The sequence below is a fragment of the Lampetra fluviatilis genome, chromosome 80 (genome assembly GCF_964198595.1).
Source record: "Lampetra fluviatilis chromosome 80, kcLamFluv1.1, whole genome shotgun sequence".
In the NCBI taxonomy this organism is placed as follows: domain Eukaryota; kingdom Metazoa; phylum Chordata; class Hyperoartia; order Petromyzontiformes; family Petromyzontidae; genus Lampetra; species Lampetra fluviatilis.
Genome location: NC_136354.1, coordinates 967,429 through 987,109, shown reverse-complemented (window position 1 = coordinate 987,109; position 19,681 = coordinate 967,429). Strand labels below are relative to the sequence as shown.

At 44.9% G+C, this 19,681-nt stretch overlaps 2 protein-coding genes and 1 pseudogene across 2 annotated transcripts in view; 1 reads left to right on the top strand and 2 right to left on the bottom strand.

Moving 5' to 3' along the window:
• LOC144953664 (uncharacterized) overlaps window positions 1–19,681 on the top strand; it is a 564,993-nt pseudogene that overhangs the window by 104,836 nt on the left and 440,476 nt on the right.
• On the bottom strand, window positions 1,960–8,211 carry LOC144953645 (uncharacterized). Its single transcript, XM_078884237.1, has 7 exons — window positions 8,180–8,211; window positions 7,959–8,093; window positions 6,962–7,111; window positions 6,177–6,311; window positions 5,183–5,332; window positions 3,861–3,995; window positions 1,960–2,533 (listed from the first exon to the last, which is right to left on the bottom strand). The coding sequence occupies exons 1-7, from the start codon at window positions 8,189–8,191 to the stop codon at window positions 2,381–2,383; spliced, it is 870 nt and encodes a 289-aa protein (XP_078740363.1). The 5' UTR covers window positions 8,192–8,211; the 3' UTR covers window positions 1,960–2,380.
• Window positions 8,369–19,681, bottom strand: part of LOC144953661 (uncharacterized) — a 37,014-nt gene continuing 25,701 nt past the window's right edge. Inside the window, exons 16-19 of the mRNA XM_078884242.1 lie at window positions 19,552–19,614; window positions 19,055–19,168; window positions 13,867–14,016; window positions 8,369–8,398 (exon numbers count right to left, since the gene is read on the bottom strand). Coding sequence (XP_078740368.1) covers window positions 8,369–8,398; window positions 13,867–14,016; window positions 19,055–19,168; window positions 19,552–19,614 — 357 coding nt within the window. The remainder of the gene's footprint in view (window positions 8,399–13,866; window positions 14,017–19,054; window positions 19,169–19,551; window positions 19,615–19,681) is intronic.

Below are 19,681 nucleotides of genomic sequence, written 5' to 3'. Positions count from 1 at the left end.
CCACGATTGACCTCCGACAGTGGCGATAATGTTCACAATGCCCAAAGGGCAGAGGTCGCAACCGGGTACCCGATACCCGTACCCTACCCGATACCCGGCTACCCGTACCCGGCCGGGTACGGGTAGGGTACGGGTAAGGGCGGGTACAGGTAGGGTATGGGTACGGGTAGGGTACGGGTACCCGTTTGCGACCCTGGTGCGGCCGGGTACGGGTAAGGAATCAAAACCCGTTTGCGACCTCTGTGAAAGAGTGAAGGGGCTGAGTTTGCACCCGCGACGGGTTTCGCAAACTCACAACCTTTCCGAATGTATTGCCTTACGTTGAATACGAAAAAAAAGCACGGAATTACTTGCGATTTTAAGCCCTTTAATTTTGAGCGTACACGCAATGAACAGAAACAATGAACGTTCATTTTACAATCAAAATGCATATTACCACGAAAGTGCACGCCTGCCAGTTATGTTATACTGCTCCTAATCGTATTCTTGGTTCTTTCGGGAAAGTCACGTAGAAGGGAAATAATAAAGTAATCAAAATAAAGCAGTGAAATTCTCACGATGTTTCAATTGCAACACAAGCAATCATCATCAGGTGTGATGATGATTGCTTCAGGTGATGATGATGATTGCTTGTGTTGCAATCGAAACGTCGTGAGAATTTCATTGTTTTATTTTTATTATTTTATTATTTCCCTTCTACGTGACTTTCCCGAAAGAACCAAGAATATGAATCCCAACAAGTGACAAAAGCTTTAAATTGCTGCTATTCTGTCAAGCGTGTTTATTGTGTTAGTTCAACTCCACATTCCGTGAGCAGCCTTTAAACAGTTTGTGGCCATACTCTTTGGTAGCTGAAAATAAAACAACTAAATGACGACGTTTCGCAGGCAACACAAGCTTCCGTCATCAGGTGTGACAACCACAGCAAGAATGTTTTACGGTAAAGTCAAGTAGGTGACATTTTTTTTGTTCGCTGTGGTTGTCCCACCTGGTGACGGAAGCTTGTGTTGCCTCCGAAACGCCTTGATTTAGTTATTTTTATTTTATTTTCTACCCACGTGACTTTACCTAAAGAACCAGAGAGTATGGATCCTTGCAGTGTCACGAAAAGTTAAAATCTAGAAGTGTATGGCCATATCATTGCCACTGATCTTCTTGGTTCTTTCGGAGTCACGTAGAAGGGAAGTCATAAAATAATACAAATAAAACATAATAAAATATTATTATGTTTTATTTTTATTATTTTATTACTTCCCTTATTACTTAAAATAATAAAAATAAAACATAATCATATTGTATTATGTTTTATTTTTATTATTTTATTACTTCCCTTATTACGTAAAATAATAAAAATAAAACATAATATTTTATTATGTTGTATTTTTATTATTTTATTACTTCCCGTCTACATGACTTTACCGAAAGAACCAAGAAGATGAATCCCTGCAGTCACGAAAGCTTTAAATCGAAATTTAATTATTTTATTATGTTTCATTTTTATTATTTTATTCCTTCCCTTCTACGTGACTTTACCAAAAGAACCAAGAAGATGAATCCCTGCAGTCACGAAAGCTTTAAATCGAAATTAAATAATATTTTATTATGTTTTAGTTTTATTAAAATAATAAAAATAAAACATAATAATATTTTATTATGTTTTATTTTTATTATTTTATTCCTTCCCTTCTACGTGACTTTACCGAAAGAACCAAGAAGATGAATCCCTGCAGTCACGAAAGCTTTAAATAGAAATTTCCAAAGACGCGAACCACGTTTTGCCAACTCGGAATTACCCAGGTTGGGTTTTTTCACCGCTTGAATGTCACAGCCTTCAAACCTTCATTGCAAGGCTCTGGCAGCCCCCGATGGACCTTTAGCACGGCCCTCTGACATGCGCTCCCCCCCTAACAATACACAAATGTGAAAACACCCCCCCCCCCAATCATCATCATGCTGCTGTCAACCCCAACTGTGGTTTTAAATGTGTGACCGCCTTTCTCAAACTTACACTGGTCCACACACTTTGTCTGGCATGAGGTATTCCAACGGCTTTAAGGTAATTTTGGGGTGCTGATTCCAAATCTGGCATCAGTTTTTGTCTATCGGCAAATCTGAGATCAAATTTAGAATCAGCACCCTGAAATTAGTCTAGAACAGATGCACAAGTCCAGGCCAGAATTTTTTTTTTGTTGACCAGTGTTAACGGCGAAAGTATCCACCCCCCAACTCCTCTCTGGAAATTGATGAAAAGCAGCGACTTAAAACTGAACACCCAAAACATTTGAACTGCGGTGGCTAAAAGTCTCCAGCCTGGCTACTCATTTCACCAAGAACAATGGAACGTAAAACAACGTCGCTCAAAACAAACTCCGATTCTTTTTTAATCCTCAGATTCAGAAGTGGTGTCGACATCTGGACCATCAAACCAGTCAAAGGGTGTGTATCGCTGTTTTGCAGGAAGCTTGATGGAAGGTGATGCAGAGACCATCATCCCTTGTTCGACCTCTCCTGTCAACGCGGAGATCTCAATCGCCTGTGACAAATGAACACATCGAAAACATGATAATTGTTTTTTTACCCTTCTATCTGGCCACAAAACTGACACCTTTTTTACGAGGAGTCATGTTTGCATTGACCACAATACCTGCAGTCGGAATGCAAACAAAAAACACAACTCTGATAATGCATGCACTGTCCTTGAAGTTGATTGGTCCACACCCGAGACAGCTTTTCTTAGAGCCTAGTCTCACATGGTGTTGGACCAGATGACGCCAAAAGGCGCACAACTCAAAGACAATGCACCATCAGAGTATGAGAGCTCGGGGTAAGCATTTACACCATTGGAACCTCATTTATAAGGAGTCATGTTTACATAGACCACAATACCTGCAGTCGGAATGCAAACAAAAAACACAACTCTGATAATGTACGCACTGTCCTTGAAGTTGATTGGTCCACACCCGAGACAGCTTTCCTTAGAGCCCAGTCTCACATGGGTTGGACCAGATGACGCCAAAAGGCGCACAACTCAAAGACAACGCAACATCAGAGTATGAGAGCTCAGGGTAAGCATTTACACCATTGGAACCTCATTTACGAGGAGTCATGTTTGCATAGACCACAATACCTGCAGTCATAATGCAAACAAAACATAACTCTGATAATGCATGCACTGTCCTTGAAGTTGATTGGTCCACACCCGAGACAGCTTTCCTTAGAGCCTAGTCTCACAAGAAGACAATTGGGCATCGTCAAAGTCTAGAGTGGGTCTCCTGCTCAAGTGAGCATGGCTTGGTGTTAGTATCTCGTTAAGAGGTGTACGGCTCCTGTGGTGGATACGTTCTCCACGTTGCCGTGGCGTGTCCTCGAAATAACGCATGTGGATTCACTGTGGGCTGCGTGTATCAGGTAAAGTTTCAAATTGAATCGGAAGGAAATTCAAACTCGTGCTAAGGTAGCCGACTTGAGGTTAGCTGCTGCATCTCGGACACTGCAAATAAATGTTTTTCTTGTTGTTTTTTTTACCCTTTTATCTGGCCACAAAACTGACACCTTTTTTACGAGGGGTCATGTTTGCATTGACCGCAATACCTGCGGTCGGAATGCAAACAAAAAACAGAACTCTGATAATGTGCGCTGTCCTTGAAGTAGATTTTTATCTTACCAGGTAAGGCCCACTAAACCATCAGCTTCTTTTACAGAAGCGTCCCGGCCACAAACGCTAGCAGGTCTACAAAGCGGCTCACCACGTGAAAGATTGTTGAAGAGCAACAATTATATTTTGGAGTAAGAGAAAAATGTGCGTGACATCATCATCATCATCAGCAGGATTGTTTAACCTGCGAGTCTGGTGCACTCACCGTCTGCACCGCTGGCAGCATAACCTCGTCACACGTGAGAACGATGTCAGATCTCATCTTGCCTGCTGCCCTGGCCTTTTCAGTTCGCTTGGATGGCATCACGCCAGACACACTTGCTAGCAGTTCTTCGTCGACCTAACATACATAAATAAATATCAATGGAAAAAAAATTATGCAAAGATTCTGCAATTTTAAACATTTATTCGGCTTTGCCGGAATACGGAGTAAGCCAAAAGTCTTCCTGTTGCGTGTGTAATGTAGTAACTTGGCGGGAGACGACCTTACGGGTAGCACACTCTTTATTAACACCAACTTATATTACACGGGTGGCTAACTGCAGCCTAACCCACGGGGTTCCCCTGGCTACACCCACACGGGCTCTTACGCCCCGTAGCTTCTCGGAACCCACCCGGCTGGGGTGTCCGTCTCGACTCTGGGTCCCACAGCCTCGTCCCACATGGACGTCAGACCACGGGTCCCACAGTCTCGCCTCCGAGCCACACAGGGTCCCGGCCCTTACAAGGACAGCGGGACTAGGGGTCTCAGGGCCCTACCTCTTCAACTCCGTCTTCGATCTTCAACTGGTTATCAACTCCCCGAGTGCTCCCGCGCGTCCCCCTTTATAGTCCTTCATGCGGACGTCGCTGAGAGCACCCACCCCAGTTGACCAATCACTGCGCGCTGCCCACGATCCTATTTCCCACCTTGTGTCAGCGCGCACAACCACGCACCCCGTGCCGCCCCGTGATCTATCACTGTCGGCTTGCGTCAACACCACCACTACACGTGCATTGTACAGGCAAATCGAAATTTGAATTTTTTTAATTTTGGGAATTCAGAAACCCGTCCCTTGGTCACGGGCATGCTTTGTGAGCGCTCTCCGTCTCTGGCACATTCATCCTACGTTCATTTAACAAATGCTCCAAGCTCGTCAAGATGTTAATTCCACCTTCCCACATCCAGTGACCCGGGCCCTTTGATTCTGATTGATGGTGATGGAGACTCGCATTAAACTGCAGGAGTGATTTTTGTTTTTAAATTGTAAATTTTTTGTTGAATGTTATTGTCAAATGAATGCCTGAGATTACAATTACATAGTCATGCAATTATTTGTATTAGATTACAGCAATTATTTAACTATCTGGTTTTACTGCGCACCGTACATTAGGTGAATGCTTCTATTCAGCATGAACATCCACACATCCCCTGTCATGAGGCCAATCATCCCTAGCGCTCAAGCGAGCCGCTTTGTCCCTACGAGAGTGGATCAAGTCCCATTGCATCGTCCAAAGAATTTCAATCAAAGCAGTCGCATTACTCACCATGAAATCCATGCACTCCGAGCCCTCGGAGTCCGACAGATGCAAAACCTTTCGCCTTCTATTCACGACCTCCCCCGTGGCAAGGGGCTTGAGAATTCCGCCCTTGGAAGGCGACTTGGTCACTGTTACTGGAGCGAGCCAAGGTGGAGTCTTGCAGATCACACGGACACACAAACAGAGATCCCCCAGTTAGGCCTGCAGGCTTGCGGGAGTGCCGTGCTGATCGCAAACACCTAACGTCAGCGCGCTTAGCCCAGCGGGGTTTATTGAACAAGCCTGACTGATGACTAAGACCCAGGAGGTAATGAACATTCAGACACTGTCTTCCCGACAGACCTTATTAAGTGGTTTGACACACAAAACTGAATGGACCATCACCATTCCAGCATGGGTGAAAAAAGTCAGTTCATCTTAGCGCCTCCGATACAGCGGTATTTTTACGCGCATTTCTCGTCGAGAAAGGTGGACATTATTTCCACGTGAACCACAGTGCCGATTGGTTGCCGTACCGTGTGCAAGTAAATCGCCGCTTCATGATGGTAGGAACGATTGCACACACCTTTCATTGAAACGCAAGTCCATGTTTGGACACCGTGGCCATTTGTGAGCAGAAAGCCTCGCCCAATTTGAAGAAAAAACTTGGAAGAGAAATTTCCGATTAAGCGCGATTGGTGACTCATCGACGGTTGTTAAGAGTGTCACTTGTCAGCACGTGGTGGCGAGGTGACTCATGCCCTTGTGCCTCAACAAACGCCATTGGCAATAGTGCAGAGAACCCCTTTGCGGAACCCCGCTTCTAACATGACCACGTGGTGTTCGCCCTGTGGAGAAAGTCGCCACCGCCACCATAGCAATGTGGAATTCTTGACATGACACGGGGCTGCTCGTGCATACGCTTGCTGCCGCCCCCCACGCTTGGAGTAAGAGAAAAATGTGCGTGACATCATCATCATCATCAGCAGGATTGTTTAACCTGCGAGTCTGGTGCACTCACCGTCTGCACCGCTGGCAGCATAACCTCGTCACACGTGAGAACAATGTCAGATCTCATCTTGCCTGCTGCCCTGGCCTTTTCAGTTCGCTTGGATGGCATCACGCCAGACACACTTGCTAGAAGTTCTTCGTCGACCTAACATACATAAATAAATATCAATGGAAAAAAAATCATGCAAAGATCCTGCAATTTTAAACATTTATTCGGCTTTGCCGGAATACGGAGTAAGCCAAAAGTCTTCCTGTTGCGTGCATTGTACAGGCAAATCGAAATTTGCATTTTTTTTATTTTGGGAATTCAGAAACCCGTCGCTTGGTCACGTGCATGCTTTGTGAGCGCTCTCCGTCTCTGGCACATCCATCCTACGTTCATTTAACAAATGCTCCAAGCTCGTCAAGATGTTAATTCCACCTTCCCACATCCAGTGACCCGGGCCCTTTGATTCTGATTGATGGTGATGGTGACTCGCATTAAACTGCAGGAGTGATTTTTGTTTTTAAATTGTAAATTTTTTTGTTTAATGTTATTGTCAAATGAATGCCTTAGATTACAATGACATAGTCATGCAATTATTTTTATTAGATTACAGCAATTATTTAACTATCTGGTTTTACTGCGCACCGTACATTAGGTGAATGCTTCTATTCAGCATGAACATCCACACATCCCCTGTCATGAGGCCAATCATCCCTAGCGCTCAAGCGAGCCGCTTTGTCCCTACGAGAGTGGATCGAGTCCCATTGCATCGTCCAAAGAATTTCAATCAAAGCAGTCGCATTACTCACAATAAAATCCATGCACTCCGAGCCCTCGGAGTCCGACAGATGCAAAACCTTTCGCCTTCTATTCACGACCTCCCCCGTGGCAAGGGGCTTGAGAATTCCGCCCTTGGAAGGCGACTTGGTCACTGTTACTGGAGCGAGCCAAGGTGGAGTCTTGCAGATCACACGGACACACAAACAGAGATCCCCCAGTTAGGCCTGCAGGCTTGCGGGAGTGCCGTGCTGATCGCAAACACCTAACGTCAGCGCGCTTAGCCCAGCGGGGTTTATTGAACAAGCCTGACTGACGACTAAGACCCAGGAGGTAATGAACATTCAGACACTGTCTTCCCGACAGACCTTATTAAGTGGTTTGACACACAAAACTGAATGGACCATCACAAATTCCAGCATGGGTGAAAAAAGTCAGTTCATCTTAGCGCCTCCTACACAGCAGTATTTTCACGCGCATTTCTCGTCAAGAAAGGTGGACATTATTTCCACGTGAATCACAGTGCCGATTGATTTCCATACCGGATGCAAGTAAATTGCCGCTTCATGATGGTAGGAACGATTTGCCCGCACCTTTTCATTGAAACGCGAGTCCATTTTTGGACACCGTGGCCATTTGTGAGCAGAAAGCCTCGCCCAATTTGAAGAAAAAGCTTGGAAGAGAAATTTCCGATTAAGCGCGATTGGTGACTCATCGACGGTTGTTAAGAGTGTCACTTGTCAGCACGTGGTGGCGAGGTGACTCATGCCCTTGTGCCTCAACAAACGCCATTGGCAATAGTGCAGAGAACCCCTTTGCGGAACCCCGCTTCTAACATGACCACGTGGTGTTCGCCCTGTGGAGAAAGTCGCCACCGCCACCATAGCAATGTGGAATTCTTGACATGACACGGGGCTGCTCGTGCATACGCTTGCTGCCGCCCCCCACGCTTGGAGTAAGAGAAAAATGTGCGTGACATCATCATCATCATCAGCAGGATTGTTTAACCTGCGAGTCTGGTGCACTCACCGTCTGCACCGCTGGCAGCATAACCTCGTCACACGTGAGAACGATGTCAGATCTCATCTTGCCTGCTGCCCTGGCCTTTTCAGTTCGCTTGGATGGCATTACGCCAGACACACTTGCTAGCAGTTCTTCGTCCACCTAACATATAAACATAAATATCAATGAACAAAAAAGTCCCATTGCATCGTCCAAAGAATTTCAATCAAAGCAGTCGCATTACTCACCATGAAATCCATGCACTCTGAGCCCTCGGAGTCGGACAGATGCAAAACCTTTCGCCTTCTCTTAACGACCTCCCCTGTGGCAAGGGGCTTGAGAATGCCACCCTTGTAAGGCGACTTGGCCACTGTTACTGGAGCGAGCAAAGGTGAAGTCTTGCAGATCACACGGACACACAAACAAAGATCCCCCAGTTAGGCCTGCAGGCTTGCGGGAGTGCCGTGCTGATCGCAAACACCTAACGTCAGCGCGCTTAGCCCAGCGGGGTTTATTGAACAAGCCTGACTGATGACTAAGACCCAGGAGGTAAAAACCGGTCCAGATCTTGGTGGCTTGAATGAATACTGCTGAATAATATTGGTCTGCAATGCCAAAAGGCTGATGGCAAAAACAAATGATCGCTTGCGCTTGCGGGGGATTTGGCTCCCGGACCGTGGGGTTTAAGACCGAAATAATTCGCCAGCCGGCACGCCCTAAGCCCCGCGGTGGGAATAGGCTATTTCGTTTTCCCATCCCTAAACGTTAAAGTAGTTTAATTAACACATTTGTGCCATTTCTATTATAAATTATTTACTTATTGCGCGACATCGACCGTACCAACTGACGCCAATTGCGTGGGGGGTGGGCGGACCCTACCAAGTGATGCGCCTTGGCTCCATCTCATGGGGACATTTTCTTTTTACGCGTTTAAAGCGGATATTTCTTCACAGTGTCACGTCCTATTCGCCCCCCTACACGATGCGTCCAGTTTATACTACAGACTCCCTAGATCAGGGGTCCTCAAACTACGGCCCGCGGGCCACATGCGGCCCGCCGAGGACATTTATCCGGCCCATGGTCACTAATTGGGCTGCGCTTGTGAGCACTAATTGGGCTGCGCTGGTGAGCACTCATTGGGCTGCGGTGGTGGGCACTGATTGGGCTGCGGTGGCGAGCACTGATTTGGCTGCGCTGGTGAGCACTGATTGAGCTGCGGCGGTGGGTACTCATTGGGCTGCGCTGGTGAATGGTTCAATGGGCCAATTGACTGGACTTGCCCCCCAGGCCTAAGGCTGCCAGCCCTCCCCTGGCTGCGCTTGACTGGCTCTCCCTCCCTCAGCTCCCTCACTTGCCCCTCGGCTCCACTCCCAGTGATATTCCTGTGTGCTGGGGATGTAGATCCCCAGCACACGCACCGCTGAGTAAATGATAGAGGGGTAATCACAGAGTGATCTCTGATCTCTCGAGGGGCTGCCTGCTGTTTTCCCGTGCTGGTCAGTGACAGACAGCTGAGGAGTAGGAAACCCAATTTAAATGACAGTAAGTGCATTTATATTCTGATTGCTATTCAGTTGTATGAGGTTATATGTTGTATGTTGTGTAAGCCCCGGTTCATACTGTTGCGATCTCTGAGCAGTGCGAGTTCAGCCATATGCTTGTATGGCTGAACTTGCATTAGATTCGGAAGAAAAAAGGCACATGTGCCTTCTTTTTTCCTGCAGTGGAATCGGATCGCATGGGTCTTCTCCCCCATGCGATCAGATTCCTATGCGAGTTCACAGATCGCACTGCGATCTGTGAACAAAACTGCAGGTGTAATTAACTTTTTAATGGCACCCGCACCAGTGTGAGCCTGGGGTAAAAGCGGAGTTCCCCCAATCAGACTGCATTGATGGGCAGTGCAGTCTGTATGTCTCTGTGTGGGCAAAGTTATTGCTGGTATATTGTTTTTGTAGCGCTGTATATATATTGGTATTTTACTAATAGCAATTTTGACTCCCTAGGAAACAATGATGTCAAGAAAGAGAAAAATTTACTCGGAGTGTAGGATATTCAAAGAACAGTGGACTTATGATTACTTTTTCATCCAGTACAAGGAAAGAGCTGTGTGTCTGATATGCCAGAATATAGTGTCTGTGTTCAAAGAATACAATTTACGTCGACACTATGAAACTCAACATAAAGATAAATATGATTGTTTGGTCGGAGAAGTGAGAAAAGATAAAATATTAAAACTGAAAAATACATTAACATCTCAGCAAAATACTTTTGTGAAGCAGAAGCAGCTAAATATTTCATCACTGCGAGCAAGTTTTCAAGTTGCCAAGCTAATAGCGTGCACTGGCAGACCATTCGTGGCGGGAGAATTTGTTAAAGAATGCCTTCTTTCTGTTGCCAAAGAGATGTGTCCAGAGAAGGCCGATTTATTTAGTACAGTGAGTCTTTCAGGACCTACAATTACACGGAGGATTGAAGAAATGGGAGACAATTTGCATCAGCATTTGCAAAACTCCACAAAAAAACGTTTCTATGTTTCCTTGGCACTCGACGAAAGCAATGATGTTCGTGATTCTGCACAATTTCAAATTTTTATTCGTGGGACGAATGACTATTTCGAAGTCACAGAAGAGCTTGCTGCACTGCAACGCATCAAAGGAACAACTACAGGAGAGGATATCTATGAAAAGGTTTGCCAAACTGTGAATGGTTTGGAGCTGAACTGGGCTAAACTAGCCAGTGTGACAACTGATGGTGCTCCTAGCATGGTGGGGTCTAAGAAAGGAGCAATTGCTCGCATTAACCAAGAGATGGACAAACATAACCATTCTTATCCAATAGCCATACACTGCCTCATCCACCAACAAGCGCTGTGTAGTAAATCACTGAAGTGGGACTCTGTTATGAAAATTGTGGTATCTTGTGTTAACTTCATTAGAGCTCATGCACTAAACCACAGACATTTTCAGGAATTTCTGTCTGAGCTAAATGTTGACTATGAAGATGTTCTGTACCACACAGAAGTCCGTTGGCTGAGTCGAGGGAGAGTTTTGAAACGTTTCTATGACTTACTTCCACAGATTACAGCTTTTCTGTTTTCAAAAAACAAAGAAGTACCAGAACTCAATGATGCAGAATGGAAACGGCACCTTGCCTTTCTGACAGATGTAACAGAGCTACTCAACAGTTTCAATGTGCAACTTCAAGGAAAGGGGAAGCTCATCTGTGATATGCAATCACATGTCAAAGTATTTTAAGTAAAATTAGGTCTCCTCATCAAACAAGTGAAGGAGGAAAACTTCTGCCATCTCCCCACAACTCAAAATCTGTTAGCGGAAAAACCATTGGTTGCATTCCCAAACAAAACATGTGTGGATTCACTGGAAAAATTGCAAAAGGAGTTCCAATTTAGTTTTAAAGAGCTTCATCTCCATGAACAGGACATACAGCTTTTCCGTAACCCATTTTCTATTGACATTGAAAATGTGGATACAATTTACCAAATGGAACTGGCTGAACTGCAGAATTGTGACTCTCTGAAAGACGCATTCAAGTCAAGCAGCCTTCATAATTTCTATGCATCTCTCCCCTCTGAGACATATCCTCATCTCAGGAACCATGCACTCAAAATGGCAACCTTCTTTGGCAGCACTTATGTCTGTGAACAGACTTTTTCCAGAATGAAACATTTGAAATCTCCAACCAGATCTAGACTAACGGATGCACACTTGCATCACTTGTTACGACTAGCAGTGACAAATATGGAACCGGACATTGACCATCTCATTAGCCAAAAGCAGGCCCATAGTTCCCATTGAAATACTGGCAAGTTTGTTGATTTAACTTTACTTGTTCTTCATTTTAAATATTGTATTTGTTCCCGTTTTGTTTCTTCACTTCAAAATAATATATATGCAGTGTGCATAGGAATTTGTTCATAGTTTTTTTTAACTATAGTCCGGCCCTCCAACGGTCTGAGGGACAGTGAACTGGCCTCCTGTTTAAAAAGTTTGAGGACCCCTGCCCTAGATAATAATATTTTACTGCTTACATAACATTATTCTTGCACGGGCGGGGGATGCTGGGGAGGGGGGTAGCGGCCCAGCCCCTAGCCTGGCAACGTGCCAACTCCGTGGCTCACCAATCTAGGCCAGGACGGGGGCTACGCATCGCACAAGGCCTCAACACGCCTATGGTAAGTACAAATTTCCAAGCTTCTTACACTAACAACTCAAGTCCATTGTTTACTATTGTTAAACACATTAGTTGACAAACATTACAATACTCATGTTTGTGTGCAGATAAGAACTCACGTTGATTCGCTTACTATTATCAAACAAATACGTTGGGAGATATTACGATGATAATGTTTGCGTGCACAAAACTCTTTGTTTTTAGCTTGCTAAATTTTCCATTTCTTTGCTGCACTTTCATGACGCTGCGACGGTTTGCCAGTCTGTCATCTGGCCATGTACGTCCATGTGTGTGTGTGTGTGTGTCAGTCCATATGTGTGTGTAAGTCTATACATGTGTGTGTCAGTCCATATGTGTGTGTGTTAGTCCACATGTGTATGTAAGTCTATACATGTGTGTGTCAGTCCATATGTGTGTGTGTTAGTCCACATGTGTATGTAAGTCTATACATGTGTGTGTCAGTCCATATGTGTGTGTGTTAGTCCACATGTGTATGTAAGTCTATACATGTGTGTGTCAGTCCATATGTGTGTGTGTTAGTGGGGAGCGGTAGTGTAGCGGTTAGCGTGCCGCGCTATGAACCTGGCGACCCGGGTTCGATTCCCGCTCACGGCCAACACCAGTGACGATTATTTGAACCGGTCCTGGGCATCCCCTAGGTCGACTCAGCCTCAAATGAGTACCTGGTACGGTGTATAAACATCGCCACTGGGGAGACAAAGGCGGTCGGGCGTGGTGCTGGCCACCCACCCCCTCGTGTACCGTTCCGGCCTTCATAGGTGCTCGCTAACAGCACTTGCCCCTACAGTCTGTTAAGGCTATACGGGGGGTCTTTATCTTTGTGTTAGTCCACATGTGTATGTAAGTCTATACATGTGTGTCACTCGATGTGTGTGTGTAAGTCAATGCGTTTGTGTGAGTCCATATGTGTGTTCATCCATGTCTGTGTATCTCAAGTAGATGCCTGTGTGTCACATGTGTATGTGTGTAGGGCTGTGTCAATCTATCTATGTGTGTCTAAGTCCATGTGTGTGTCTTAGTCCATATGTGAGTAAGTACATATGTGTGTGTACGTCAATGTGCGTGTCAGTCCACGTATGTCTGTGTGTGAGTCGCTGTATGTGTGTACGTCGATATATGTCTGTGTAACTCCATGTGTGTGTATCTCAAGTGGATGTCTATGTGTGTGTGAGTCCATATGTGCGTGTGTCTGTAAGTCGATGTGTTTGTGTGTGTCAGTCCATATGTGTGTGTGTGTGTCTCAGTCCATGTGCGTGTGTGTTAGTCGCTGTGTGTGCATGCCTCCATGTTAGTCAGTGTAACTCCATTTCTTTGCGTGTCTGTAGGTCCATGTGTGCATGTTAGTCCATGCGTGTGCTTTATTGACCTGCTCAAGGCCTATGATACCATCAGTAGGCCTGGCCTCTGGGTTGCTCTTCGTGTTTTCCGAGTCCCGACCCCACTCATCACCATCCTTAAGGACCTTCATTATGGTGAGCGGCCCCGCGTCTTAACTACGTGGCTGTGAGTCAGAGCCATTCCCTTTACACCTTGGGGTGCAACAGGGATGTCCTCTGGCTTCCACATTGGACCACGTAGTTCGTCGAGCCTTCAATGCCTATACCGGAAGAATTCCCATCTGCTACAGATACAATGGGAGGCTGATCGATGCCCGGGTGCGGTCAAGGGATGGCTCCCTATTGCTCAACCACGTTATGTATAAAGCAGTCGCATTACTCACCGTAAAATCCATGACCTCCGAGCCCTCCGTGTCCGACAGATACCAAACCTTTCGCCTTCTCTTCACGACCTCCCCCGTGGCAAGGGGCTTGAGAACGCCGCCCTTGGAAGGCGACTTGGCCACTGAGACCGGTTCAAGCAAAGGTGGAGTCTTGCAGATCACACGGACACACAAACAGAGATCCCCCAGTTAGGCCTGCAGGCTTGCGGGAGTGCCGTGCTGATCGCAAACACCTAACGTCAGCGCGCTTAGCCCAGCGGGGTTTATTGAACAAGCCTGCCTGATGACTAAGACCCAGGAGGTAAAAACCGGTCCAGATCTTGGTGGCTTGAATGAATACTGCTGAATAATATTGGTCTGGAATGCCAAAAGGCTGATGGCAAAAACAAATGATGTGTGTGTATATGTGTAAACACAGAATGGAGGTCTGTGTACACATACATTGTTACCCATAAGGTTCCACAATGAAACATGAGTCTGAATACATCATCAATTTCATTTATGTGTTGCAGAGATGTCGCAGAGACTAGACCACGCGGATTTTCAACGAAAAGTGACGAGTTTAAATCCGAGTCTGGGGGCCCCCGTCATAAGAATGTGGAATTTCCACTCCTGGCTTTCAGAGAGAGGACATGAATAACACGCCTGTTATAGGCTACCCGCATTATCATGGGAAAAGCACGTCTCCATGTCTGTCTCTTTGGCTGTCTCCGTGTCTGCCTGTGTGTCTCTACGAGTGTCTCTCTGTGTCTCCGTGTCTGCCTGCGTGTCTCCATGTCTGCCTGCGTGTCTGCCTGTGTATCTCTACGAGTGTCTCCCAGTGTGTGTCTCCGTGTCTGCCTGCGTGTCTCTGCGAGTGTCTCCCTGTGTGTCTCCGTGTCTGCCTGCGTGTCTCTGCGAGTGTCTCCCTGTGTGTGTCTCCGTGTCTGTTTGCCCAACTGCGGTTAAAAGTTACCTTCTGCTTCAATGCTTCCTTCAACTTTTCCAGTTCTGCTCTCATTTCATCAGATTGAGCCTCGTTCTGTCTAACAAAAACGTTACGGTGATTGACATCGTATTCTTGAGTTTTGTATATATGTAGAGGTGTTACGGAGGGCAAACAAACACACTGGGCGTAGTTATGCCCGTACGCCAAGAGATGCTTACATCCACGTCCGCACCGTTCAGCCTGGGGGGCTGACACGGCGCTGGGATCCCCCACGGCCCCACCCCTCAGGGGGGGAGTTGCTATATGAGGCGGTGAGCCGGAGGGCTCGGGGTTCAGTGTTCAGCTTTAACCAGCGAAGCAAGAAGACCGGCTAGATAGGCCCTGGGACTCCCCTGGATCGCCGTCCTTCTCAGGACCGACCAGGGCAAGCCAGTGGCGTGGCCCCGAGAGCCCAGAGCCGATGTTCTTGTAAGAGCCGGTCTGGGGACTCAGGGTGCCGTGATCATACTTTCACGAGAGTCAATTAGTACAATAATTGAACTGAAGTACCGTCGATGATTCCATGGGTAACACAACTGAAGAGACCATCTCTCAGTTAGATTGCATGCAGTGTCGCTCTTTCTTCACAAATAGTCACCATTCCGTTTCTACAACGAGTCTTCATTTGCCGTGTGACTTGGCAACATTGCTCGCCTGCGTAACATCGTCGGGGATTGTGAGGGCGAATGTGAGCGTGACAATTCTCAATCATGATTTACCAATGGAGGATTCCACAAATTATTTAAAAAAAAGCTAAACGTACCACCGTATACAGATTTTCAAGCGCATCTTGATATTTTCGGTTGAGAGAAGAACAGTCGTTGTCTTTATCTTCCAGCTTCTGGTCACAGTCGCGCTTCACGTCAGGATCGCAACAGAAAAATGCAAAACATTTGAACGGCGTTTACCAACTGCACAAACACTGAGGCAATACGTCGAGGTAGATGTTTTGCTACGTTCCAATTTGTGTTTCAATATATTTTGTGAACATTGTAGGGACGGAAGACGATGCTTCAAAATTCTTGCCACTAAAAATAAATAAACCCAAAAATAAATACATTGAAACATTAACACCACAGAAATCCAACACATTTCAATTTCGATTTAAAGCTTTCGTGACTGCAGGGATTCATCTTCTTGGTTCTTTCGGTAAAGTCACGTAGAAGGGAAATAATAAAACGGCTGCTTGCGTTGTGACCGAAACGTCATTAGAATTGTATTTTATTAAGTTTGATTTTTATTATTTTATTATTTCCCTTCTATGTGACTTTACCGAAAGAACCAAGAAGATCCAATACATTTGTCAATAAAACTGCCCTAAAGAGGAAAAAAAAAACGAGGGGCAACTTTGGGGCAATGACCCTGAATCTCGCGCTCTTTCAGGCGCGCTTCTGGGCCGTCTGGAACGCTCTCCCCGTTGATATTAGGTAGCTGCTGGAGCGGCTCACTTTGAAATCTCTATCGAAAAACTCATTTCTACTGGAGACCTGTGAAAGAGCTTCACAGCTCATCCGATTCCTCCTCCAGCAGAAACAAACATCCTAATGCTGCTGCTCACTTTGTTGCCGTTAACCCTACACCTCCGATAAGCACGGCTTATTTCCTTTCCTTTCACCTTGATTTCTTATGGGAAAAGTTAGTTTGGTGTCTATGTCATTTTCGGTATAAGTCCTACCACCTTCTGGAACGAATTAACGACGTGTAGCGAGGTTCCACTGTATGTGAAAAATAACTTTATAGCTCATCGGATTCCTCCTGCAGTCTAGACACACAGATATTGTTAGGTTTTTTCGGTAAAGTCACGTAGGAAAAAAATAAAAAAAATGCTTAATAAATTAAAAATAATAAATTAATTTACATTTTAAAATTTAATTTTTATTTTAATAATTTTAAAAATTTATTAAATTAAAATTTGAAAAATTAATTTAAATTGTAATAATTTCAAAAATGTATTTTAATTTTTTACCTACGTGACTTTACCGAAAAAACCTAACAATATGAATCCTTGCAGTCACGAAAGCTTCAAATAAAGAATTAGACACACACAGATGTTGATTCTGATGTATAGAGTGGAGTAAGAAAATCGTGCTGCTTGTCCGTAGCTCCTGCGAGTGCCCGAGTCACTGTTATCTCGACACGAGGGCGAGTTACAAGCTTCAACTGTTATTGTTGCTGTGAATAAGGGGCCCATTGCAGAGCGTGCAAAGTTGTTTTTAATCCACCATTGCCAATGAACTATCAGAATAAATTTCGTTATTTCCTTTGACACACTCTGGCAGTTATTTTTCGATTTAAAGCTTCTTTCGTGACTGCAGGGATTCATCTTCTTGGTTCTTTCAGTAAAGTCACGTAGAATGGAAATGATAAAATAATAAAAATAAAACATTTTATTATGTTTCATTTTTATTATTCTATTATATTTTATCATGTTTTATTTTTCTTATTTTATTATTTCCATTCTACGTGACTTTACCCAAAGAACCAAGAAGATCTGCAGTTATTTTGAAGCAGCTTAAACACGCGAGGCTGACTCAGGGATGAGGTGCCAACATCCGCAAGTCACCTTGTACTCTTCCACCATTGCACTCATTTCTGTGATCTTCAACTGTGTAGCTTGTTCTACACCGCTTTTCACATTCTCAATCTCAGCTGCAATCCTGTGGGATTGTGCCTGGAAGAAGGGAGAGAAAACAACGGTCACACACACACACACGTGACTTGGATTTTCACTCGGTTAAGAAATTCATTGCTAGTGCCAAGAAAGAAAAATCTTTTGCTGCTTTTTTTTTTATAACAGTGATGCAAGTTAACGCTCCACGTATAAACACTTCACATCTGCAACAAAACAATTAGACTCTAGCGTACTTGTATAAATCACAGTTTAGCACGCGCACGCAATAACACGCAATAACCCTCTTCGTTATAGTAATAGGTCTTTATCCTTTTATGTGGCAACAAAACTGACACCTTTATACGAGGGATCCTTTGGAACCTCCTTTGCCAGTAGCAAAATATGATAATTGTTTTTTTACCCTTTTATCTGGCGTCATCTGGTCCAACACCATGTGAGACTGGGCTCTAAGGAAAGCTGTATCGGGTGTGGACCAGTCAATTTCAAGGACAGTGCACACATTATCAGAGTTCTGTTTTTTGTTTGCATTCCGACCGCAGGTATTGTGGTCAATGCAAACATGATCCCTTGTAAAAAAGGTGTCAGTTTTGTTGCCAGATAAAAGGGTAAAAAACCATTTAACAAGGGATCCTATTTGCATTAACCACAACACTTGCGGTCAATATGCAAACAAAAAGACAACTCTGATAATGCGTGCACTGTCCTTGAAATTGATTGGTCCACACCAGAGACAGCTTTTGTTAGAGCCCAGTCTCACATGGTGTTGGACCAGATGACGCCAAAAGGCGCACAACTCAAAGACAATGCACCATCAGAGTATTAGAGCTCGGGGTAAGCATTTACACCATTGGAACCTCATTTGCCAGTAAAAATATAATTGGTTTTTTACCCTTCTATCTGGCATCAAAACTGACACATTTTTACAAGGAGTCATGTTTGCATAGACCACAATACCTGCAGTCATAATGCAAACAAAAAACATAACTCTGATAATGTGCACTGTCCTTGAAATTGATTGGTCCACACCAGAGACAGCTTTTCTTAGAGCCCAGTCTCACATGGTGTTGGACCAGATGACGCCAAAAGGCGGTGGGTTTGGCTGTCTGTGATCCGGCACCCTTTAAAGAAAGGCAAGGTCGTTGATCATTTCTGAAACCCCCGAACCCACTTTTGTTGATAAGGAGGCCAAGAAAATACACGAAGATTAGGTTGCGCAAACCTGCGACTGATATGCCCTCATATGAGCGGCGCGTCTTTGGCCTGATGCTCCGGTTTCAAAATACCGTACGCAAAACACTCACGGATAATGTACATGTGCAACAATCTCCAAGCAGAACTGTCATGTGAAAGAGAAAAATAGCTCAAGACTTGGTGAGGTTTTACTGAATAAATAAATGGCACTCTAATTAGTTTTAGTATTAACTGCTTTTGTTGTGTTTAGTTTTGTTGTCCTTCCCCCGCACCTCCGATTAGCACGGTTGGCTAAGTATGGTGCGAAAGAAGTTCAACGTGGACGTGCATTATACTCGATGCGTTTTTTGACCAAGACTAAAAAGGTAAACAACATCGGTCAAGTTTGTTTCGCAAACCTCCTCCAGGTGTTTGATGTGCTCCATGCAGTCCGCTAACTCTGCGGTTTCGTGGTTGCGTGCTTGTTCGCCCTGTCGCTTTAGCGAGTCGATTTCAGACCCCAAATCCTTGAACTGCAACGTCAAGCAAACACGGTCATAACGAACATTGCAGTCACGACAAAGACTGCTTCGGTTTTACCCGAAATTAACTCTGTTGCAAGTCATTGCGAGTCAGTGACTGCTTTAGTGTTAAAATACGGTGCTGCATTTTTAGGATAGTGTGTTTACGATATCATTTTTTGTAGATATCCACATTTATTTAATATTTTTCTTCCGCAGTTTTTATTGAAAATGCAATATTTGATATCTCAAAAACCTGACGTGATAGACAAAAACTGATGCCAGAATCAGCACCCCAAAATTACCTTCAAACCGTTGGAATACCTTATGCCAGAAAAAGTGTGTTGACCAGTGTAATTAGAGATGCATTGCCATTGAAACGGCTTGGCGCTAACCTTGTTTTCATAGCAGCTGACCTCCTCGCAGAGTGCCTCCCGTCGCTCGCCCAGCTCGCGAACCTGTCGCAGTCCACGTGCAACGGACGTGCTGGTCAATATTCTTAGGTTTTTTCGGTAAAGTCACGTA